Raw genomic sequence first — 26442 nt, forward strand, 5'->3', positions numbered from 1 at the left:
CACTGAGGACACGGGGAAAAGTCAAAATTCACATTCCAGATTTGGCTTTATTGATTTTATTCTTCAAGTTTGATAGATTCAGTGAAAGTTATCATTCAGAACCATTTCAGGACATGTAAATGGTTGTAAAATGAATTGAACTAAGTGAAAAGTCACTCACTTTACTCATCAAGTTAAGTTTGTTAAAGCTGCATGATTTGTTTTTTGATTTTTGGGCTATTTGGGGACAGCAGAATAAACTGTAATCATAACATTGGCATATTATTATTATCACTGATGTGACTTACATTTCAGCAAACAGTTGCCTATTTACACATGCAGAATTCATTTGGATTGTTATTTGTGTCCACCTCAAGAATGTGCTGTAAGTCCTATATTCACTTTCCTTTTACCTCCATCTGCTGCTCAGCAGGTAGCGTACAGTGGGTTTATCAGAGCTTCTGATGATCATTCTCTGTGTCACATCCTTTCACATTACATAGTCATTTGATCCATTGTTCATGTAAAAGTATTGATTAGTATAACTGTATAACTAAACAAAACATTATTTTTCATTAGCATAACTCCCACCATGCTGTACTGTCATGTAGATTCCCACAAACCATTAAGGTTCTGCAAAATTTCCTGATGATGGAGAATTTTTATGTTTTATGTGTCTTGAGTTGCGAACAAAGACAACAACAATGCTGCCAGCTGTACAACAATCCCAGCTAACCCTGAGAGTCCTCCCCCACACAGGCTGCAAATCCAGCTGAGAACTCAATCACTTAATGCAATGAACATATCACTGAACTCATAGGAGTTTGACTTCAGTTCATCAACCTTTAGTCGACTCAGTCAGCTTCACATTGCCAACACTGAAGTAACTAATAAGGAAATTATTCATTAGGGTTCAGTTAACTCATTATTATAATGTAGTTGATTGAAATAAAGGTGAAGAATGGCACTATATTCCTGACCTGCCCCACCCCTCTAGTCAAAGCTGGACTATTGATTAAGATAAAATTATTAAGGGTCAAGCTGTGAAGGGGCAGAACCCTATTGCATTTGTGTTTATTATTATTATTATTATTATTATTATTATTATTATTATTATTATTATTATTAGTAGTAGTAGTAGTAGTAGTAGTAGTAGTAGTATGAGCTAGAAACATAGAAACTTAGCCCATAACTGGAAATGATATGCATGTGATTCCCAAGGAATTAAGGCCCAAAAGCTATTTTGGAAAAGCCATGAGCCCTATCTACGTATTTCTCTCGTGTGTGTCCACAGGAAATTGTAGGTGCCAGTTCACTTGTGCATCAGCCTGTATGCTACTTGAGGGCCACCCCCCTGAAGACCTGCCTTGGGCCAATATCCAAACAGACTTTATCGGCAAAGTTGAATACTCAATAAAAACAAATTTCTTTTTGAAAATCAGTATCATGTCCTAGTATTTAAATACATCACTTAATGATCTGCTGTTACCCACCGCCTAATTTACCTGACAACAGTCGAATAAGGGGAGTACTGGCACTTATTTTTTTCCACTTAAAGCACTGATTGTGTTTAAATACAAACTCAATAAAGCCATTAAGAGCTATTATTAAAACTAAGCAGGCAACATCCCACTTTCAGAACAAAACAGTTAAAACATTTAAAAATGGAATGATAAAATAAGGTGTTTGTCCTACCCTTTAGAAATACATTTAGAAGGATTTTCTGATCTGACACCCTTATCAGAAGGGCATAGTAGGGCATGCACCCCATGTGCTGAGGCTGAGTCCTTGGCAGTGACATGGGACCCTTTCCTATACATCGTCCCCTCTCTCTCTGCCTCCATCCTTGTCTACCTCCAACTGTCCTATCTAATAAACGCAAAAATAGGCCAGGATAATAATAATTAAAAAAAAACAACAACTAAGCATTTGGTTAAGGTGAGAGAAGCTTCATCATCTTGGTTATAATAATAAACTCTTGACACTTAAGGTTGGTGAATGATAGTAATCATGGTAAAAAGAAACCAATGTATGAGACAGGAAACCAATATTTGATTTTTCATTGACAACTCTATCCTGCCTCAGCTAGTCACTCAGGGGAACACTGCGGCTCTCTTACATAATAGATGGTGAGACTAAGGTCTTAACGAGAACCTGTTTTGCATTTGAATACCATATAACATGACATGACATGCCAAGAGCAAAACGGTAATATGCTATGATGTGTAGAGGTGATGTTTGTCAAAAGATAATGGCACATAGGGCTGGGCGATATGGCTGAAAACTCTATCACGATATAAGTGTTTTATGTTGGTCGATATCGATAATTATTGATATTTTTTATTACCTATTTAAAATTAGGACCAGGAGAAAAATACATTCAATTTAAACATTTTTATTTTAAATTGAACCTTCCTCTGATTATAATCCCCTCAGCTATCAAGGCAGAAAGGAAAGGAAATGTCAACACAACCATGGAAAACACTCAAATAATAAATGTAAAAAAAAGTGTAAAAATGTAAACAGAGAGAAACCTGGGAACTTTTTTTCTGCAGGTTTATTCACCCTCTGGTGAATAAAATGTTTTCAAATATGTGCAGTGTTTTGTAAACATAGCAGAAACTGAGGTGGACTTGACATCTGTAACAAACAAACAAACAAACATGATAGACAGTACAGTAACACTGACTGATCTATAAAACCAGCCTAGACATATGAACAACTTTAGTCACTCTTCTTACTCTAAACATACATGAACTATTCAATTATATCTTTACTGCAAGTGTGTTAAAGAAAAAAAAAAAAAAGTACGTGTAAGAGATGTTTATAACCTGACTTCTCCTCAGTGCTCAGTGAAGCGTGTCTTTAGCTATATGATATGCCGCTGCCTCCGTTATGTCTTCGTGCCTTTTAGATGATTTGTCATCAGGCACTGAAGCAGATACCTCTGCATGGTGGTCAGCTGCTTGTGCAGTGGTGCTGCGGTTGGCGGACGTTGGCGAATACAGCTGCGCTCCAAAGAGTGAGCGCGGCTAAGGTGGTTAAATAAGTTTGTGGTGTTACCGATCTTGGTCGGGACGAAAGTCTTGCATAAGTTACAGACCACATTGGTCTGACTACGGTCCGACTTATAAAATCCAAAATACTGGCGAGCTGACTTTCCCTGTTCTATCGACGATTTCTTCACTCGCTGCAGGACTCACTTTCTATTTCTCATATCACTCCTCCCATTGTCTTTATCATTAAGTTCTTTATCATCTCCTGTATTTTCATGTCCTGATGTAACTCCCAACATAGTATGAACCAACTTGAACCTGAGTAAGTCTGTCTAGCCTCTTCAAACATCTGAATGGATCTGTAAGACAGAGATACAGTTTGGGGTCATTTTAGGCCAGTGGTTTTTCATCTCTGTTGCTTATTTGACACTAATCATATTATCCCAATGTCCCTGGTTTGGGTCTGGTTGTGGATATATGTTACATGTTATTCCCTCATTGCATTTGTGTGTTTGTAAGTCAACAAACTAATCTATTCCTCCCTTTGGAAACATTGTACCTCATTTGTAAAACCATCTTGCTTCAAGTTGAAGATGTGCTTCATCAATATCTTCACCTCATCTGTCACCTCACCAAGGACCATGTCAGTGCCTATTTCATAAGTCTCAGTTATTTGTTGTTTAAAAAGTCCTCAAAAGTACAGTGAAATACGCTGTTATACAATAACATTTTTTGTAAGCACTTTTCTTAACATAGATACTAACAAGAAAGAGAGAGATAATAAAAGCAAGCATAAAATCATTGAAATTGAATAAAAAAACACAGGGACAACAAAATACAAGACAATGAAATAGATAAAATTAGAGAGATAAAACCAGATTAAATACACTGAATATTGACAGCGTCACTCATCTTTTATTATAAGCAGAGACCTCCAATGATCCGAGGGCAGTCAGAGGCCATTCAGTAAGCACTCAGGAGCCCAGAAAGACATTTTGCCACAAGGCCATTTAGTGGCTTGAACATCAGCTGTAAAATGTTCAAGTTACTTACTGTGGAACTATAAAAGGAGGTGGCTGGCATAATATGCAAATCTTTCACATGTATGCAAATTATGCTGTGACACGCTGTACTCTGCAGCAGACCTGCTCTTTCCTGCTCTTCTTCATTCCTTCAGGGTGTGCTGTTACCGCAAAAACCATATTCATTTGACAATTTGCCCAGCCAATTACAGGCAAGAAACAAACGGCTGTGTAGTGCAGTCACACAAAGACATAAAACGCATAAAACGCATGTTCCTGTGCCTCTGAGCAGGACACTGTACACTGCACAAATACAGAATGCAGTTTGTTATTCATGTAGAAGTGTTTGCTAAACAGGTAACAAACTACAGAGAAAAAACACTGCTGCTCTGGCACCTATAACCGTGTGCCTTTTTAAAATTAGCATGGCACAGGACATGTGCAGACACAATTCATCAGAAGTCCGTTAAAGTCAACTGACAGCTGATCCAGCTGTGATCAGCTGCTACTGTCATCAGAAAAGGATGTTGCTTTATTGATGCTTCAAAGGAAAAGACATCTCATTTCCATAAAAACATATTTCCTCTTTCCGTCTCTCTTCGCATGTTTTTTTTTGCAGCTCTCCATATGTGTTTGACCCATTCATCCACCATGACCTGCTCCCTATGCAGACTTGTTGCTTTTTGGTCTGATGCAAAGATGGTTGTAGACATTAACCTTAACTATGATGAGACATTAACATTAACTATGATGTTGAAGGAATAACACCAAAACAGTGATATCAGATAAACTATGTCACCCTCTATCCTTAGTGAAATTAAATATAGTGTTGGATCTCTCAGATATTTGCTGAATTAAATGAAGACAAGTCCTTGTTTGCCATTTCTAATTGCCTTTCCAAATGAAACAATCAACTGGAAAGTCATGCTTTATTCAACTGAAGTCTATTAGACATCAAATCTTAAATTAGGTGTTTATTATTTACTGATAATCTAGATATATATATTTTTTAAATCTTTTAATGTCTAGAAGCTAGAGTGACAGGAAATGTGGGGAGGGAGAGATAAAATACAAGAGGTTCCCAGCTGAACCTGAGCTGGAATTCAATGCTGAGCTCCTTCTTAGACTCCTCAGTCACGACAATGCCTTTATCTCTTCTGGATTCCACTGCTAAAATCACTGTGATCCTGTCATAGCAACAGTTGTCCTTCATTAACTGCTGTCGGTGCAAAATGCAGGTGCTTTATGTTAAGCAATTTGTAACAGGTACTTGGGACATTCTTGAGGGTTGACACATAGAGCAACTGAAACATACTGAAACAGTATGACAAGTTTCTAAATTTTTAAATAAGCAAGATAAAAATTGCATGTGAAGCAGTGTGTGGCTGCACGTACCAGAGGTGCTGGGAACCCTACTGTAATTGATAAGATGTTTGAGGGTCCAAGGAGTGACACTGGCTGCTGGAGCCCTGTTGTCTTTGCTCTTGTTAGGGGTCCAAGCAGCAACACTCACTACTGCAGCTCCATTGTTTTTTTCCTCATCATTATTATTATTATTCTTTTGTCTTCTTCTTCTTCTTCTTCTTTTTCAGTAAGAGTGTATGGCCTAGGCTCCACTGGCCTTCTGTTCTCAAAATATCAAATTTTCTGAGCATTTTTGAATTATGTAAAAATCCTATTTGAGTCCCAAGAAACTGAATTTGAGTCAGCATCATTTACAGATTTTGATGATCTAAAGGTGTCAAGGAAATTTTGTATGTTGCTTCACTTTGAAATTTCACATTTTGAAATTTGTGTATTTAAGATTCATTTTATATAAATTACTAAATTCTTCTTTTCTCATGTACAGTACATCTATTTTAAGGTCTTTCTGTGAAATAACTCATCCTTTGACACTTTCTGGACAAAGAAAGGAAGTGTAATCACACTGTGGAAATCTATGGTCTCCTCCCCTTGTTTTCCCTCTTGTGCCCCTGTTTTGCTTTCCCCCTTTTTTTTTTTGTCTGTCTGATCTAGGCTGTGTTAATGCAGGGGATGACTGACAGGGTGGGCCTGCCTCCCCCCTCCTGAGAGCAGCTGGGTGCAAACCCCAAACTCCAAACCTGTCTATGGGCTCTATTTTCGACTCCGCCACCTGCGCAAAGTCAGGTCCGCTGTGCCGATGGGGCATGGCGGTGCAGACTTTGGTATTTTCATGTGCTGCGCCACCGCCGCATCTCCTCCTCCTTCTCATCTCAGTACTAAAAGCGATAGATGCAGTATATATGCTCTGGAGGATGCCACGGCTGTTTCTGGTTGGCACAGCAACGTTAACCGATTAGTTCGCATCCCTGTTTCACCATTCGGTCAGGGAGTGACCATTACACGTGCCGAACGCGCTTGCGATGTCGTCAGATGAGATGCTGATCAAAATTTAGTTCTGACTGTATGTGCTGACTCAGATAGTTGCATTAAATCGTGGCTGTTGCTAATTATTGATCGCAGTGAAATGCCAGACACTGTGGAAACCTGACTGTGAGGTGTTGGTGACGTGAGCGTACGACTCCGCTGGTTTACGAAAATCCACTTGCGCCGCTGGCGCACAGAGTTGACCAGGTCTGAGGTGGCGAGCTTTCAGCGCACTTTTACACCGCCGGCGCAGACCGAAATGGTCGAAAATTCCAATGCTCATTATGCCGACACCTCCCCCCTACTGCACCGCTACGCCCATCCTGGCGCACCTCTGTACGCCTCGGTTTACCAAAATACCAAGTGCGCCGTGCCCTGCCTGCGCCGCTCAAAAATACTACTGCGCCAGCGGCACAGCCTGCGCCGCGCTGACAGTGGAGTCGAAAATAGAGCCCTATGTCTGTGACCTGCCAGTCTGCTCTCACCTGAAGAAACTGTACTTGTCGCTTCCTGCACTCAGTACTCTGGATTGCTCAATGGTTCTGGATTCACCTGATGCACACCTTCCTTCAACTCTTGTCTCTTCTGTCTGAGCTCGGTATTTTGGGTCCTAAAAACTTTTCGAACTACAAGTGTTTGTCTTTCAGTTATCAGTCTTGCTTGCTTTCTGAATTTGATAAATAATGTCAATATCATATCATATTTTGAATATATGACAATGGCTTTTAAATCTTGAATAATATTTTCTAAAGACATCACTTGAGTTCAGGGGGTGGCTGTGTTTCAGGAGGTAAAGAGGGTCGAACATTAATCAGAAGGGAAGTGGGTCAATGTGTCGGGGTGTGTGCAAGGGGCTTGGACTTCACCTGCCTGCATGCACATTTCTATTACAAATGAGCAAGATCCACCAAAAAACATGGCCGCCATCAAGCAAAAATGTTGCAAGTGGTGGCGCTTAGCATCATAAATCTTGGTTTATATCCTCAGGCCATGTTAAGGAGCAGGCCTACCCAACCATTTTGAGCCCAAGCCATAGCAGACACCACAGATACCAATAAGCTGTACCCCAAATCCCAGTCAACAGAATCTCGCCAATTTAGGTGTGCATGCTCTTTTGGCAATTAAACAAAAAAATCTGAATTGATTGGTGCAAGTGGGTTAGGTCTGTCACATATTTGCTTGTAACTCAAAATGCTCATGCTTTCTAAGAGAAATGGACAAATTACTTTTTTTTGTTGAAGCAAAAGGCAAGCTAGTGCACCTAAGTTAGTTTGTGGAGACTTAGTTGGTGTAAACATGCTTGCAGTGATGAAAAAGACCAATTTCAAGAGTCATTACAGCTACAAGAGGCCCAGGTCTGGCCCAGTTTGTATGAAGGTGCTGAGGTTTTCCCCATTCTGAGGAGACATGCACTGAAGTTTGCATCTCTTTTTAGTACAGCCTAGTACTGTTCTCTATTCTTTATTGGACCCCAGAGGCCCAGCATATCCAAAAGTATAAGTGGGGAGGCATTCAGTTCATGAAAGGCATCCTGACACCATGTTACAAAGTGCTCAAAGACCAGACCATGTGAAGTCTCCTCATAGTTCAGTAAGCTGACAATAACTGTATCATCAGCAAACTTCACTAAGTATCGGTTATCAGTCACAGAGCAACAGCCATTGGTGTACAGAATGTAGGGGGGGAGAGAACACACCCCTGCAGCGAGTGCCAAATCAGGGAGGTGACCATTTACTCTCACTCACAGGGATCTATTTGAGAGGAAGTCTAATATCCAGCCCACAAGGTTGGCCTCCAGTTTGATGCAAGAGCTTCTCAACCAGCAGGATGGGTTGAATAGTGTTAAAGGCTGACGAGAAGTCCACGAACAGTAGTCTGGCATGGTTTTTGTTGCCCTCAAGCTGTTTAAGGATGAAGTTGAGAACTATTACAGTTGCATCCTGGACCCTTCTGTTGAGTCTATATCTATATAGTCTATATCTCTGTTTCACTTATTTGTAATGAATGCATACTGAGTGTCTCTATCATAAAGGCTGGAAAAGCCCCCCCCAAAAAATATTTAAAAAAAAAAAAGAGTGCTTTGTGAATATCACCACCTCACCTGTTACCAAGGATCATATCAGTACCTCAAGACCTCAAAAGTATATGAAATAATCTGTGATACAATAGATTTTGTTTGTAAGCACTTTTCTTTACATAGTTAAAAAGTCTGTAAAATCAAGAAATGAAATCAAACAAGACAGGGCCAACAAAATACTGCAAAAAGTTGATAAAACCATAATATAGAAAAAATGGAGAGATAAAACCAGGTTAAACACATGGAATATTCACAGTGTAGTGTATTCCAAAGTGAGAGAGGTAGCAACTGTAAATTGACTGGGATAATATGCAAATCTTATTTACATGAATTGTACTGTGAGACGCTGTTATGTGCAGCATGCCTGCTCTTTCCTGATCTTCTTCATTCCTTCAGGGTGTGTTCTTACTGCGAAAAACCATGTTCATTTGACATGTTGCCGAGCCAGTTACAGGCTAAACAAACAGCTTGTTATATCTAACGATATATTAGCCCCTCCTCGTGCAGTGACAGAAGGACATAAAACATTTGTTGACTTGAAGTGTTCCATACAAAAGAGTTTATTAAAGTAGTCAATCATGAGATAAATGCTTTATGTGAGATGTCCCTGAGGTGGGCATTATGACATTATGTGAAAATGTATTCCAGCACATAAGCACCTGTCCGCATAGTAATAAATGAACCCCTGTTTTTATCATTGCATATCCATGAACATTTACATACAGTACAACGCAAAGCATTAATTGAAGTTTCAGAGTTTAAATTGGTGTGAATATAACACACAATTCATGACACCATGACACTGACTGGTGAAAAAAAAAAAAATGTCCAACATGAAACTTCATCGTAGTTCATTGAAAAGCAACAAGCAAATCATGAGACATAAAAAAAACCCCTAAATGTAAGTTGAGTACCTTTAGTCAAGCTGGGGCACAAGAAACCAGTGCAAGTTAGCAGAGATGGATGTTTACATGTTTGTCTTTCTTTGGATCGCCCCAACAAAGTCATTGTATGTTTCTGTCTAGAAGCCAAGTACCATCATTGAACCCTAACACGCAGCACTTAAATATCAAACAAAAATTTTTGCTCACTTACAAGAAAACACAATTAAACACACATTTTCTGTACAGTCTGTTGCATAAGACTCTCTGTAAGTCATCGGCTGCTTAATAGTGGAGTCACAAGGTTCGACACAGGATGTTTAGCCGTTATAATACAACAGAGGCACATAACCTGAAATAACCACAAAGCTTACCCCTCTATAACCCACAGCAACTCACTCATGGTTGGCACACCATTCACTCCACCTGCCATGCTCATCCTCTGCCTTTCACAAACACACATAATGTACAATCATATGAAATAGAATTCAAGTTCCTGATATTACAAAATGAAAAATAGAATAAATAAAATAAAACAAAGTTAAATACAAAAATTAACACAACTGATCATGTTGACAGGAATCTTGTAATACAAGGGCGACCTTGAGGTGTTATTCATATAGCAGAGATATGTATTTTCTATTTGCAAAGCAATTCAGTAGAAAATATTGTGTATGTTGCATGTAAAAACAAGCACATATGAAGAACAAATCTAAGGGCACTTTCAGACAGCCACCAGCTTGTGCTGCTAACTTTACTGTTTTAAAAGAGCTAACTCTTATATTACCCTAACATGATTAATTTCATCCTGCAAGCTATTTCTTCTGTTTCAATCCATAGTTTAGCTACATGATGAGATTATAGTAGCTGGATTGCAGCTTGTGTGTGGCACAGGCAGGTAGCTGAGTAGAAGGGTTGCTTCCACTAATTCAAACACAAAACATCAACATCACTGAGCAGGAGATGTGGTGACAACCGCACGCTGGCTGAAATAATATTTAAGTCTAGTGTCTAAAGTCTACAGCCATGCTACCTGCTGTGAGGTTGCATTTGGACACAGTGACGTTTTGAGCTATGCTAAGATCAGCATGACAAAATGCCCAAAATGACAATGCTGATTTAGCTGGTGTAATGTTTACTATGTTCACTTTTGCTAATTAGAACTAAACATAAAGTGCAATTGAAACTGATGGGAATGTCATTAGTTTTGCAGATTGAATCCAATGTCTGGTTGCAAAACTTTTTTTCTGGAAAACTATGAATATAACTGCATTTCAACAGGGTCATTTTTTTTTCAAGCAGCCTGGCTGGGTCGTGCACCACCATCATGGTTGTTTACTTGTGTTCTGGTGGCAAGTAGAATCCGTCGTGTGAACATGCATGTACATGTAGTTTCATTTTAAATCAAGCTGCGGCGGCACATCTTCTAGCATGAAACTGACATGCACATGCAGGGTGTGTCTCATAAATACTTGACAGGATGTCTCGCCAGAAGTTTGAACTGCATTAAAAAGTATTTTTTACAACATCACATTTCAGTGAATTTCTTGTGCATCACCTGGTGTTGGATGGGGGCTGTGCTCACTGTGGTGGTAGATGAACCCAATACGATGCTCTGAGAGCCAGTGGATGTGCTACCATTGTTGTGGAGGACACTTTGAGATTCAGAGATATGACTCATCTGGGACTGACCTCCTGATTCCTGCACCAACTGCCCTCCACTGTTTATTGGCCCTCCGACCATCAGGACACTCTGAGATCCTGAAAGCCCTCCTGGCTGTGGAGTTCCCCCTGGCACAAAGCAGGTCTGGCTCCCTTTCAGCACTTTCATTGACCCTGCAGGGACCTTGCCCTCCATGACCATCATGGTCTGGGAGCCAGAGAGGTTGCCAGCGTTGATCATGTTGGCACCAGCCCCCTGGAGTCCACTACTCTCCACCAGTACTATCCCAGGGCCCTGGGCTTGTCCGCTGGACATCACTGTCTGTCCCTGTACGACCACACCTTGGGCAGGTCTGGTCTGGGTGCCGTTAACCAGTACCATGCCCTGCAGGTTGGTGGCTGGTGCCTCAGCCAGCAGCATGGTGTTCTGAACCTGTGGTTGGACTACATAGGGCATCGGCTGGAGCACAGGGGTGGTGGTGTAGTAGACAGGCTGCTGCTGTTGTAGCAGGAGCATCTGGCCTTGATTTACCATCCCTCTATTCGTTGTGGTCATCCCTTGTCTTACAGTGGCCGCACTTTCCTTCACCATCTGAGAATGCTCAGATGTCTCTCTGACCACAGTCTGCTGTGTTTTGGGCACAGTCAGCTGCAGCTGGGGTGGTGGGGGCAACTGTTGGCCAGTCACCACACTTGATACTGAGCTCTGAGTGTTGACTGATGCAGTTGGAGGAGGTGGAGGAGTGAATGTATGTGTTACTTCAGCTGGGATCTTCTTGCCTCCACACACCTCTGCCAGGGTCCTGAACTTTGGTCCGAGGTCATCGAGGAACTGCAGATCATTGTCAGACTCCAGGAGGCTGCAGCAGCCCACTGAGCCAGCAGAGGAGCCCTGGCCCTCGTAGTTATAAACCAGAAGATCATCCTTCACTGCAAGGTCCTCGTTTCCACAGGACACTTTCTGTTGAAAGAAAATCAGAAAATAATCAACAAGAGAGCACATTCTCATAAGCTGTCAGGATGTCCATTAACACAGAGTGAGTTAGTTAGCTCAAAGGGCTCTTTTGAGGTTCTGGATTCTGAAGAACCCAGGTTCTTAAGAGTGACGGTCAAACTTAACCTCTGCTTTAATTGGCAGGACTAGCACAGAGCTGTTATGGCAAATACATTTGCATTTGAGCATTTCCAGCTATACCTCTTTCAGCCAGTTTGATTTGGTTTTTTCCAACGTCCCAAGAATTAATTAATTTACTAATTACGTCCTGGACAAAACCCTACTATGCATTACAGAAAGTAAAAACAAGAAATATTTCAATGATTCCTCACCTGAGAATAGTACTGTCCCAGGAAATGGTCTGGCAGAGCCATTCCAGCATAAAGTCCTCCACCTACTCCTGATTCTCTGTCCTCAAATGCAGAGTAGAGGCCATTGCCGCTTGCCTGGTTCATCATTGCCCATGTCCTTTCTCTGTTGCCACTTGAAAAACCATCTGCATACATGGCCCCGTTCATCCCATCCATGGAAGTGACGGATTTCTGAAAATCCAAACCTGGCACTGGTGCCCTTGCTGAAAGCTTTTTCGCTGTGCCCATATCCACTTTGGCCATATCTCCATCCTTTTGTGTTTGTATGTTCAGTAGTGGCACCTCCTATCACAGTCCAGTGATCCAAATGTACAGAGTCAACAGTCATCTTAACAGCAACTGTTCAGTATGTATTGCAACACTTCTGCCCTCAACAGTAGTGGTCATGTTAATATAAATATGTTGGTCTTACCGTGTTCTCTCCCTGGCCTTCAGTGCGGTAGTTAATGAGGTGTGACTTGGTGTCGAAAGGCATCTCAGTAAAGCCCCCTGGGAGACCCCCAGCCCCCCCACATTGGCAGAAGAGCAGCAACAGAGGAATGACTGTAAAAGCAACAAAAAAGTTTGAGTCTAACTTAATGACTCCAGAGTGTGATGCAGGGACTGCATTGCTGGGTTGGTCCTGCCAAAAGTAGGTGCAGTTTCAGTTTACGTGACACACATATGATGTGGTTATATGTTCTCTTGTAACAGGCCACCATATAGTTCTTTATTAGCAATACTAGGTCTTCCCATAACCACTGTAAGTAAGTTGCACATTGTAATGCATCTGGCATTTTTTGACTTGTCTGACAGTCTGGCTGTGAGTGTGTTGTCACATTTGATGACTGCCACCTGCTGGTCAGACCCACGATCACATCTAAAATCAAAGGCTTTTCAGAGAAATTAGCTGAAAGAAAACTGAGGCCATGAGAAACTGTTATTGGATTTCTTTTCCCACCACACCTATTGCTTCCTTTTAGCTGGTGGAGTATTCAAAATCACTTGAAAACTTACTTTCTATTCTAATCTATTTTAATCAGTAAATGTAAAATCAAATCAAGACATCCACTTGGCAAAGATTTTAAGAAGAGTGTTACTGAAAAATTCAATAGATGTTCTTTTTTTTAAACATCTATGCCTATTTGATTAGGCATAAATCAAATGACTTCTTATTTTGAAAGCAATACAGATATCAATATTCATGAGTAAATAAACATATAACACAAATATTTTTCATTAAGGTCCCTTAAATTTCAACAACAAATGAATTTCCCAATTGGGACTGCTAAAGTAAAGTCTAAGTCTAAGTCTAATTAAGAATTGTAATGAGATATGTACTAAGAGGGTCATTGAATAATTGAAAAATAAATCTGTCAGTGCTGTCTGGTTGACAAATTATAAGACAGGAAGTTTGTGTTAAAACTGAAAAAAAAAAAACAAACAAACAAAAAGAAACATCATCTTTTGATTTTTAACAGTCCTTAAGTATTAGTTTACATTTCAACTCAGCTTGTATAGAGATTGGCTTAATCAATGCAAACATGCCAGGTCTTTGATTGCATGAGTCTTCATGAGAATGAACATCACATCATACTTACGTAGTAAGAGCAGCAGGCCCAGGACTAGCAGTCCGATGCCTGCAGGTCCCAAATCTGTTTCTTTGCTGGTCTGACCATTGCTGCCTCGTTTTCCACACAGAACTCCATCCTCACAGGTACAAACTTGAACCTTCACTTTCTGTGGTTCTGGACAGGCATGGCCCTGCTCGTCCTTCACCACAAATTCCACCTCATAAAAACCAGGCCACATGGACTCCTGGGCCCTCAGGATAGCTGCAGTGTCTACCAGTAACAAGACAACCATATGAAAAGTGTAAACAATTAATATGCTTTACTCGACAGTTAACAGTATTCTGGATTCAAAACTCAAATTTAAAGTTGGCTTTTCCATAGTGTAGCTTAAAAACAAGGTTCCAGAGTTTTATGGTCAAACCCTATTATTAACCCTGTTATGTGTGAAATAATAAAAATAAATAAATAAATAAATAAAATAAAATAAAAAATGTAAAAAAAACACTTCAGCACCCCCTAAGCATATACTCAAGCAAATCTACGGTGGATACTAGTTCCTGTTGATACAGAGCCACTTCTAACTTTATATCTATTTGTATATTTATATCTGTCTACCATTACTTCAAAATTATTGGTAGTATTCTCCTTACCATTGAGATGCTCCACGTGCCATTTTCCCTCAGTGCCCTCTGGGACAATTTCAAAGTCAAAAGGAGGTCCATTAGGGAATAAATCTTCATCTTTAGCGTTCACAATAACAGAATCATCTGTGACACACATGGTCTGGATGTCACTGGTCAGGGTAGGGCAATGGTCATTAAAGTCTTGCACCTGGATGGCTATGGTGCCTGTGACTGTTTTATCAGGTGCATCTGTGGTGGAAAGACAAAAATAAGATCAGATCATTCAGCATTTCCTTTGTTTTTATTTCCATTCCTGAGAGACAAGTTCAGAGACAAACACTTCACTCCCCCTGCTGGTGGACAACAGGTGTACACAATTATCAGTGATGGGAACAGATGGCACAGTCAGGTTGAAGGTGATGTAAATTTTCTCCTTTCTTTATGTGTATTACTGCTGCTGGACTAGTTATGCAGTCTGTGTTTAGTCACCACTAGCTAGCCAGCAACTTACACACTAATCTTGAGTGGGTGTGCCTGGATAATTGATAATGTTCTATAACACAGTGAGTGCAGATACTTGGATTTCCACTACATTTGCTGTGGATGTTGATCATCCCCAAATGGGGAATCCTAATCCTACTTTCAGTTAGCTGCTGAGTAGACTTTTGAATGAAAATTTCAAAATAGCATAAAGTATTAATAATATTTTGTGACTCTATGGACATTGCTCCAGAGCCATTCACAGAGTAAACTTTATGCTTAATCTCCACTATTGGCAAAGCAGTCAGATTAATACACATGATCAATGTTTTATTTAATTTATCACTTTCATATTGTGAGTTATATGAGGTTAAAAACCTTTGCCTGTTTCAGTCAATACCAGAATTTCGACTTGTGAATATCCCTTGGTTGTGAATTTCCCTTGGGGACGACATGTGTCATCTGAAGCTTGAACAGACACACAGAGGAACCGCATACCTTCTGAAATGCACAGTACTTTGGCAAAATATGTCCCATTGACCAGGAATTCAGATTCTCTGTCAGGCATCTTGTTAAGTTTGATCTCAGCCGTCTTTGGATCGATGGTTAGCCAGTTGCCAGGGTCTGAGCCCTTGACATACCTATAGCAGAAATAAGCTGTATGAGTTGTCGTCATTGAACGTAGAAAATGAAACTGACATTGTAGTTTTAACTGCAGAATCTTTCATGAGTATATGTTTGTGTTTGCAACTACCTGACATTCTCCGCTGGTTTCCCAGTGTCTCCATCTATTGCAGTGTAGCTGCCAATAACATCATTAATGTTGATGGAGTTGCCTCCCTCGGAGATGGGAAAAGCTTTGACTTTGGGGTCAAAACTAGGCCCCTCAGGCTGATTCTTCACATTGATTTTTACTGGATAAGTTTTAAATGTGGTTCCGCTTTGCCATGTTGATCCTCCAGACCAACCTCCTGAACCAGAACCACCTGATCCCCCTCCACCCCCTGCTCCACCCCCTGCTCCACCCCCTGCTCCACCACCTGCTCCACCACCTCCTCCCCCTATACCTATACCAGCTCCAGTACTTCCCCAAGATCCTTTATATGGTGGAGCCTTGTTTCTCACAGATATTCCTAAATCAAGGTCCTTCACGTCCTCATAATTCACAGCCTGTGAAATGACACACACAAACACAATGAACACAGATTACTATTATTACAATAACAGATATTAACATTTGTCAATAGAGGGTCACTATATTTGATAAAATGAAGACTGAACTGCAGCTGGTGTGTTTTGTGTACATCCATAATGTTAAGGTAACAGGCCATTTTCACATTACAGTTTGTTAATGGCAGATTGCTAAAACATCCTAAGGTTACAGTTAAGTTTTTGTCATGAATGTCATGTTGTTACAAAATAAATTGTTGAGAACTGCCACCCCTCAAAACATTGTGCCAATGCTTTGTGAGAATTGTCTCCTTCAGGTGGTAGTAAAGTGTTTGCTTACACTTGTGATCCTGGGAGCTATTTTGTCAAAGGCAATGACTTCTGCTAGGAAGGCAAATTTGTCCCAGGTGAAGGGTTGGACAGAGCGATTCCAAAACCTGTATGGAATGGCAACTTCTTGACATGTCTTGGACTAGGAGGACTGGTCCTACACACATCGAACCTGGTCAAGCTCAGCCTGAAGGTATGATGTGGTGCCCCTGCTTTGGGGGTCCACTGTTTGCAAAACTGAACATAAGGGTCAGTCGCATTTCCAAAGGCCTGGGCCTAGTTGTGGTGACCCGAGGAAAAAAAAAAAAAAAAAGCAAAAACAAGCTCCTAGCAAAATAGGTCAAGGCCAGGATTATTTAATCAGAGTTTCCCCATGTTAAAAGACTGTGGGGTTTTCCCAGAGTGTTGTCTTGTTATCACTGGACTTGGACAATCTTCGAGCATTAGGTGGTTCATAAGTGAGGCTGAGCCTGAAGGCAAAGCTCTTGATTTACGACTCGCTGTGAGTTCCAACCCTTACCTACGGTCATGAGCTCTGATTGATAACTAAATGAATCAGATAAAAGTGGCTGAGCTCACCCTAAGAAATGGAATGAGGAGCTCAGACATCCAGAAGAAGGTGGTTTGGGAATCTGATGTGGATATCTACCTGACCACTCCCTGTGAGAATGTTCCAAGTCAGAGGACAACGTGGACCAGACTTTTTTAGACCTTGCTAGCTCACTAAAATCTCACTCTAAACCTGTTTCTTTTTGAGTTTCTAGTTATTTTTCCAGTCATGTCCATACCTACTGCTTATTTTCATTCGCTGTCAGGCATGATCACTGCATTTACCACATTTATACTACAAAAGACTTTCCCACTGCTGTGTTGCTCATTTAGTGTTACCTTGTCAAGCATTAAGATGCCCTCGTTGGTTTTCGGGTCCGTTTTAATGCTGAAGTACCCCGCCTCGTTGCCTTTGACAATGTCAAACACAGCTTCCCAGTTGTCTGTACCCTTCACGTCCAAGTCGTCTGCTTTGATTCTCATCACCTCCACACCATATTTGTTTTCTTCAATGTTGCCCACATACTGCAATTAAAACACATCATGAGATGAATGTAACAGGGTTCATCTCATTGTTTGTGTTGATTAGTATTTATTTGACTTAAATGTGTGACATGTGACATGAGCACATAAACAGTGTCATTTGTGGAAAAGTGTAGAAAGAAAACCTGCTCTTTCTCCAGAGTGGGAGGGTTGTCATTCACATCTTGGATCTTAATGGTCACAGTGGCAGTTTCAGTGTTTCCCCCTGGTTTGCCATTCAAGTCCTGACCTCTCACCGTCAAAGTGTACTGATCTGCACTCTGAAAGTGGAAACTGGTTATAAATGACTTACAAAGACTGTATCACACATTGCTGTGAAATTGGACTAATGTAAGGTGTGAATTCTGAGAGGTTAACTATTAAATATATTGAATAAATTTTGCTGCAAGTTTTTTTTTTGCCCATTCCTTCTGCCTGCTACAACTGGAAAAGAAGATCCAGATATACAACAGCAGATATGCAGTCCAAAATACCTAAACAATGAAAGAAGCTTAGTGTAGTTTCAAATTGGGTGATGTTTTTCTGTGGGCTCATCAAGGAAACACCTTTTGATTTACACATAGGCATTTGTTTGATTCTTATGTTACGTAAAAATATTACTTTGAGCAGCTGATAGAATGTATAGGTCACTGTGTTGTGATGAGAGAATTATCAGTAATAACAGGCAAACACCTTAACTGAATGTGATTGTTGATTGGATTAAGGGACACTGATCAGCTGGTGGAGTGAAAAATCTCTGTGGAATGTGCATTAGATCTTTGGATGTGTTGGTGTAGTCCATACCTCTCTGTCAAGGGCAGAATTTTTTACATAGATGGTCCCATCCCTGGTCATGTAGAACATGTCATCAGATGGATTCTGATTTACGATGGAATAAACGATTTGAGAGTTCTCGTTCCCTGGTTCATCAGCATCAGTTGCAGTTATTTTCATAACTGAAGTCCCTGTAAATAATAGCCTTTAATCAAGCAACCATCATACACATGTCCTGTGTAGTGCCATATATCCTGTGTATAGTTAAGTTGTAAAAAAACAAACAAACAAACAAGCATCCAGTACCCTACAGAAATTAGCTAATGATTATAGAGTAATTGACATTTGGTGTATGATTTTCCTTTTCATCTGCCCCATATAAGACCTTTTCAACAACTGATTATATTATTGTCTGGCATATTATTGTCAGTAACACAGATATGATTTTAATGTCTCTGTCTAACCATAGGGCTGTCTTTTTCATTTGCATTAAAACAACACCCTTCTTCAGAACAACACTTTAAAACACAAACTTGAGGCAGAACTGATTAATTTAGTCTATCAGTTGACAACCCTTGAGTGATATGGGATGCAGTCAAAGGTCACATCAGAAATAAAACAATATCCTTCGCATCAAATCTTAATTAAGTTAGAAATCATTGGATTGAATTTCTGGAAAATGATTTCTAGAACAAATCATGCTGAATGACACTTTACCTGAGAATATTTGCTAGTGACAGAATTTGTTGTATGATCGCAATGACCTGTTAAGGGAGGAGGCATAATTCATTGTTCATCACACTAAGCAAAATCAGTACATGAACAGTGCCCAGCCGCCTTTTTGAACTTAAGGATGAGTGATCATTAAGCAAACATCTCAGCAACTGGGACCAAAGAAGTGAATTTAATTTCTGATACCATAAAGATTAATAGCACTTTTCAACTACTTATTCAAAAGTTATTCAAGACAGAGGTGTTCACCATTACATTTTTCTAAGCTGGCCCCAGAGGCCATGCATTCATTAGAGGTGCCTGTCACTCTAGAAGGAAGGAAATCCATTAAATCGGTGAGCAAAGGCAGATTACCAGGCTTCAGTGGATTACCTTGAGAATTATACATTTTATTTGGGCCTCAGTTTGGTCCTTTACTGTTAAATATGCTGTTTTCTTCATCAGTAAAGGTTCCATCCATCCATCCATCCATCCATCCATCCATCCATTGTCCATACCCAACTATCCCTTTTCGGGGTTGCCGGGGGGCTGGAGCCTATCCCAGCTGTCAATGGGCGAGAGGTGGGGTACACCCTGAACCTGTCGCCGGCCGATCGCAGGGCAACACAGTAAAGGTTCCTTTTCCAGTATTTCAAATATTGCTGTTATTTTGGTTTTGCAAAAAGGTACAGGCCTCCAACTGGCTACTCCTCTTACAGGCTTTTAAGTCTCCTGGACAACAAAGTCAAACTTTATGCTATGGTCTTGACCACTCGGTTGGAGCACTATATGCCTTGTCTGGTCCACCATGGCCAAACTGAGTTTATCAAATCCATACTAGCATCTGATGATGTCAGTGGCTAACTTAATGCTATAGGTTCTGCCTCAAGATCAGAAAATCACAGTACCATCTTTTCACTAGATGCCAAAGAAGACATTTGACTGGTGCTATTTATGATCTCTTCTCCAACAGAGAGGAAAGAGAAGATGGCTTCACGTCTGTGATTATGTTACTGTATGGTACCCTTTTCCCAGTAGTCATTACAATATTTGCTCATCTAGATTCTCAGATTTCAGATTGTCTCTTCAGGGCTACCCCTTATCTTCACTTTACTTTGTCGTTCTGTGGAGCCTGCTGCTCAGGCAGAACGACAATCAGAGGTCCTCAGGCCAATCACCACACATGACACACCACATCACTTTTCCTTGAGTAACACTAAATGTAAGTGTAACAGATGAATAACAAGGAAAAACTTGCAGATACAAATCCCAAGGTTTTAATTCATTTAATTTATTATGTAATGAAGCCAATTAGGATTATCCTATCAGAGAAACACTAACCTGCAGCACTGTGCTCATTCACCTCCCCAGGCTCAATGACTCCAAAGACTGGAGAGTTGTCATTCGCATCTAAAACCTGGAACCGTATATCAATGTTTTCCTCTGCCAGTCTGCCATCTCTGTACCTAGCAACACCTGACAGCTGAAACAGAAAGCTCAAATGTTATGGTCTGTCTTATTAGGTACATTTGCAAACATAAATACCCTGTGACAGTGTCGCAGATGACTGCCAAATGCCTCATTTTTAATTATCAGTAGCAGCAACTACTTAATCTTAGCAAGTGAAAAGTGACTTCAAAGTCAAAAAGTATAATAAGACACAAACGGTCATGTACCACTCACATTGTACATAGAAATGGCCTCCCTGTCAAGCACTTGGGTCACACGAATTACTCCAGTTTCAGGATCAACTACAAACACATTGAAGGGATACTGGTTTGCACCCACGCCTACTAGAGAGTAGAGAACATTCCCTGTGCCATCATCTTGATCTGAGTGAATCTGAAACGCAGAGAAGGAGAGCTGATTCAGTTAAACACAGTTTAATTTATATTCATTTCAGCACATCAGAAGGAAACAACCCAAGATATTTGCACCAGAAAATCAAGAACAACCATTTGCAAAGTTTGAAAACAATTTTTTTAATAAGCCGAGAAAAAAACTAAAACTTTTAACTATCATTTGTTGAACACTAATCAATATACAGAACAGCACTGAGCCTCAAGCATTTGTCTCTGCAACTCTCTCCAGCTCTGGTTATGTGATCCACTTTACTTTCACAATGCATTGTTTGGTGTGTGAGTGTTTTTCTTTTTTTTCTGCTTTGGCTGGAAAGCAAACAAGACACTCCCCAAAAACACCTGAGACAATCAAGACAGATATGTTGGACTGGAGAGAACTGATAAGCACTCTGCTTGATTGAGGGAGGGGTGGCAGACGTGAGTCAGACATGGAGTGAGTGAGTGAGTGAGTGAGTGAGTGAGTGAGTGAGTGAGTGAGTGAGTGAGTGAGTGAGTGAGTGAGGGGAGACATTCACTTAAACGTCCGTCACAATGCAGCTGATGACTTGGAGTAGAAATAACAAGTTAACAGGCTGTAAGAAGTAAGTAAGAAGGATCTGCATGTCAGAAACGAAACGGTTTCTCCAACCAGGAAGAGTGGGCCTTATTCCTTTTCACTGCTATTGGGACAGACTGCTTTTAAGGGTTGACCCTCTATTGTTATTTATGTAAAATAAATTGTTACAGCCTCTTTTAAGGATGTAAAAAGACATTTTTAAAATGTCAAACTTTGCTCGCTCTCTCTCTCTCTCTCTCTCTCTCTCTCTCTCTCTCTCTCTCTCTCTCTCTCTCTCTCTGTGTGTGTGTGTGTGTGTGTGTGTGTGTGTGTGTGTGTAAATCAAGACTGGCTTCCAAAAAACACGTAGTATCAAGATGACATTGGACTGCTTTTTCTTTCATGGTTATCAGCTAAAGGTCCCTTTTACAGCTTTTTTTTTCAGTCCAGTCAGTGAGAGTAAAAGTTACCAGGTAGGATCAAAGACATAGAGTCGTGACTCACCTTGGCAACAGATTCCTCTCCCGTGTAGTCGACATTTTCTTCCAGTGGTTTCCTCGGGGGAATCCAGACAGCTTTCACCACAGCAGCAGCCTGGAGGTATAAAATAATAGATGTACTTACTTCACAATGGACTCTACATGAAAGATGTTTGACACATGTAAAGTCAGATGCATAGCACTTAAGGTTAGATTATCAGATTTCTCAGCATGGGAAAAAGTGGTATAAGAAATACAAATAAAATGTGCATCTTGGGAGGAACCTTTGACACTGTCAACGACGCCTTTCTATAATCGTTGTATTTGACAACTGTCCTGAATGAATGTGTGCTGCCCTGTCACTGAAAGGAGGGTGGCACAGCGGCTCAGACTCACAGAAGGAACACCCTGAGTTTTCTATGTGGAGTTAGAACATTTAAGTTAGTGTGGGAAAACCCTGCCTTCTCAGTGTGTCATAACCCTGCAGCTGAGTCAAAAGTCTGCTCACTCAGTCTGCTGACTTTACTGTAGATTCAGTGGACTGAGTCTATATTTAAGAGCCTCTGACTAAAGAACTGTTTATCATCATTTGCTACTTTTATTTTAATTTATTTTAAATAAATCTGAATCTGTTGTTGTTTTGGTCCTTTATTGCTGTGCTAGTCTGAGCAAGAGGCTGGTTCACAGCACAATTCACTGTTCATTGATTAATGGCCGGCAATCCAGGCAACCAGGTCTCGTTTTCTTATTGAGGGATGATGCATTTGATGTCAGAAGTAAAAATTTTGCCACATGATTATACTCTACCACTTGCTAACTTCATTTTAACGTGCTAGCAGAGGACTGCATGGCTCTTAAGATGCTGGATTTGGGGCTCTGAAGAGGCAAGCCGGGGTTTTTGTTTAGTCATTATTTGATTGTGCATTACATACTGAAAGGAAAGACTGTCCTGAACTCCAGCAATTTAATTAGATGATTAGATCAAGGTTATTATAGACTTTTCTGACCATTCACATTCACTTTTCAACACTCTTTGTCAATTTGTTTGAAATGGCATGTTTCACTATTCACAGAACATTTGATTGTCTGTTTTAAAGGTGAACCTAAAAACAAATTTAGCAGTGTCATCCCAATGATTTAAGAAAGTTAATTCAGTTTCTGTCTCTGAGGTGGAAATCTGAGACAGACTTCATAATGTAATCAGGCCACACTTGCTGGATATTTTGTCCATTGATGAATTACAGATACATCCAAATGTGTTTTGACTGGAGGTATTCCTGTTGTGAATCAGAAAATGCAGCTTCTTCAGAAAGACTCCCATTATCAGCAGTTTCAATAAAACATGAAATATTCTGAGTTGTGTCTACCTCATATTTGCTATTATATTTGCTTCATGCTCCAGATCTCACCTCCTGCTACTGCAAAGTTCAGCAAAGCTGACCTGACAGTTGGAGATAAAGGGTGGGGCTGCTGTGTTGTTCAGTAAGTACTGACTGTTGCCTTTTCTTGTGTCTATCGCAGCATGGTGAATGAATAACAGAATAACGGCAGCATTATGGCCAGCAAATAGTGTCAGAAGTTGCACATGATGCAAATTTAAAATGATGACACCCCATTTATCTAGCACTTGGCAGAACTTGTCACAGAATGGCAAAACATCAAACTTGTGCAGCTTGTTCAAACATAATGCCAAAATGCAGATGGAAAAATAAAATTTTGCTGTGTTTAAGCAGGAGTGAGGCCTGCTGGGGAGTGTGAGATAGAATTCAATATTCCTTTATTTGTCCCATCCATCCATCCATCCATCCATCCATTTTCTCCCGCTTATCCGGGGCCAGGTCGTGGGGGGAGCAGTCTCAGCAGGGACGCCCAGACTTCCCTCTCTCCGGACACTTCCCCCAGCTCTTCCGGGGGGATTATGTGGATTTGTTTGTCCCGCAAGGAGAAATTCCAATGAGGCTTGTTAAGATATTTTTTCCAAATGTTTGTATATTTGTCACAGTCATTTCACAGGTTGAACCACATATGAACAAACTGAGTGGGTTATTGTGCTGTATCCCACGTTTTAGTGATCATATTTTCATATTGTACTTTCACTGAACTGCAAACAATGAAGCTGCAGCATTTTGGCCTCAGGCACTCATAACTGGGTCCTTATGAGAAACACACAGCATAGCTTAAGACATGTGAGTGTGAAAGCCTCTGTGTAAAAGCATAGACCTGTCAGGTACTGTGTGTGCCTGCTTATGTTCACAGGACCGACACACCCTGCCACTCCCAGGAGATTTAACTAAGCCTCCTCTATTTAGTCACCGCATGGGCATGTCAGGATAACAGAAGACGTATAATGAGAAAAAAGAAGGGAGTGGCCTCACATCTTCCTGTGAGAAAGAACTCACCAGGAGCATCATATACACAGACAAAGAACACGCTGAATCAGCAGTACTGACAGAAACCAACTGTCTTCACTATTCAACATGCTAAAGAGACGCTAGACATCGCCATCCATACCCCTACAACTGTTCAGTCCAAAACAGTATAATAATATAACTGTTGTCAGTCAGTCAAATTACAGCTGACTTAGCTTAGAAACAGTAGCACAATAAAATTGCTGCATTAACTTGTTTCAGTCAAAATCACCCACAGAATTCCTGATGATCTTGTTGGCCATATAACTGAGCTGGAACCAAAACGTTTCAGTCAGTAATAACATTGGATTTTCATAGCAAAAAGCAGTCTGTAATTTGTTGTAGAATCCAACTGAAAGATATTTGAAAAACACAACAGAAATAATGTACCGCAAAGGCTCAATGTATGATCCATAGTAAGCATATTGTGCTTAAAGATGGTTCAGCAGAAATATACTTTCACTATGACATTATCAGTTATTTTCTGGAGTCAAGTAACTCAATATTAAAACTGGCAGGATGACTATTTTTTTATTTCAGTGACAGTATTACTTGCCACTTTGGCTTTTTGAGACACATGAGCCATTCTGAGGCCTCATGTAAGGATTTGAGACATTGAAAAAGATCATGAAGTGTCTTAATGATTTCAATTCATTTTTATTATCTAATTAATAAAAATATTAAGTACACTGACCACGTAATCACTGATATGACATGAGCAAGATGTCATTGAGTTCCAGCAAAAATAAAACACAGTGCAAGGAAGGTGTACAATTCATGTCCAAGTGCACAGTATCAGGCTCTAATTAGGTGAAATGATCCTGCATCTTCAACTATTCTTAAAAATATTTTTAAGAATAAGATTCACTGGAGGCGTGTGGCCCTTCACTTTTTCTAGACTGATGATATAACATATTAGTCCAACTCTTTATGTAGAGAAGCTCACATCAGACAACAGCAAGTTGTTGGATGAGAAATGATGCCATGTCTCTGTCTCACAACACAGGCCACATCTGTGTTGTCATAGCAGCCGGCTACAGTAATTGTTCAGGCCAACATGAACAATGTAATTAGCCTATGATGTAAGGCAATAAACACACTTAAGCTCAACATTTCATCAGGACAGTATGATTTGGATAGGTTTTTAATCTGCTTGACAATAGTATTTTTGAAATGGTGATTTAAAAGCTGATGCAATTGAAACAAATGAAGTTATTAAGAATTTCTGAAAACTTTGTAGGGTCTTGGCCAATATGGTGGTTGAAACAGCCTATTTGCCTAAAGGTAGCCTGAATAACAAGCAGCCCCCCCCCCCCCCCCATTGTGCCAGAACCGGGCTAACTTTATGGCTAAAGAAACAATTCAGTCCATAACAGCAGAGAGAGGAAACTCCTTCCATACTCACCAAAAACAGTAGCAACACAAACTCGGGTGGTGAGACCCGAGTCATGACTGCAGAGAAGTTGCAGTGTCCGGATCAAGTGAGCAGATAGAGTCCTTAGAGCACCAATGTAAGTTCCTGACAGACTGTGAGCTGATGGAGGCGAGGAGGAGGTTTATGAAAGAGGAGGTGTGTGCCACCACGCAGACACACACCTCAACAATGTGTAAGGTATTACGTAATGGCAATATCAATGTGTTCCGGTAATTAGTGTATCATGTATGTCATGTCATTTTATATGAACCTAATGAGGCAAATGCCATGCTTCTTCTTGTTCTCCTTATTGCAATTACAACTAATAATAATAATAATAATAATAATAATAAGAAGAAGAAGAAGAAGAAGAAGAAGAAGAAGAAAATAATAATATTAAGCCATCACAATGTGTGTCTGTTCCTTAACAATCATCATTTCCCATATATGGCCAATCAATAATTATTCTACAGTTGGCAACAAATTGAGGTTTTGGACATTAAGAATCATCACTGTTGTCTTGTACTGGAGTTCTGGTCTGTGTTCCTGTGGGTTATTAAAAAAATATAGTAAATGTGAGGTGGACTGATTTAACAGTTTTAACTGTCACTCTGCATCATCAGCGCTTCACTGACTCAGTGTCTCACTTATGTGCCAAAGGG

At 40.3% G+C, this 26442-nt stretch overlaps 1 protein-coding gene across 1 annotated transcript; it reads right to left on the reverse strand.

Annotated features, from left to right (window-relative positions):
• Positions 1-10676: 10676 nt before the first annotated feature.
• Positions 10677-25816, reverse strand: LOC139330748 (desmoglein-2.1-like). Its single transcript, XM_070961843.1, has 14 exons — positions 25772-25816; positions 21984-22073; positions 20766-20924; positions 20424-20565; positions 18402-18562; positions 17744-17878; positions 17415-17600; positions 15781-16196; positions 15525-15667; positions 14574-14795; positions 13951-14193; positions 12783-12913; positions 12332-12655; positions 10677-11966 (listed from the first exon to the last, which is right to left on the reverse strand). The coding sequence occupies exons 1-14, from the start codon at positions 25814-25816 to the stop codon at positions 10872-10874; spliced, it is 3492 nt and encodes a 1163-aa protein (XP_070817944.1). The 3' UTR covers positions 10677-10871.
• Between the last annotated feature and the right edge of the window lie 626 nt (positions 25817-26442).

Source organism: Chaetodon trifascialis, chromosome 4 (assembly GCF_039877785.1).
Source record: "Chaetodon trifascialis isolate fChaTrf1 chromosome 4, fChaTrf1.hap1, whole genome shotgun sequence".
Lineage (NCBI taxonomy): Eukaryota > Metazoa > Chordata > Actinopteri > Chaetodontiformes > Chaetodontidae > Chaetodon > Chaetodon trifascialis.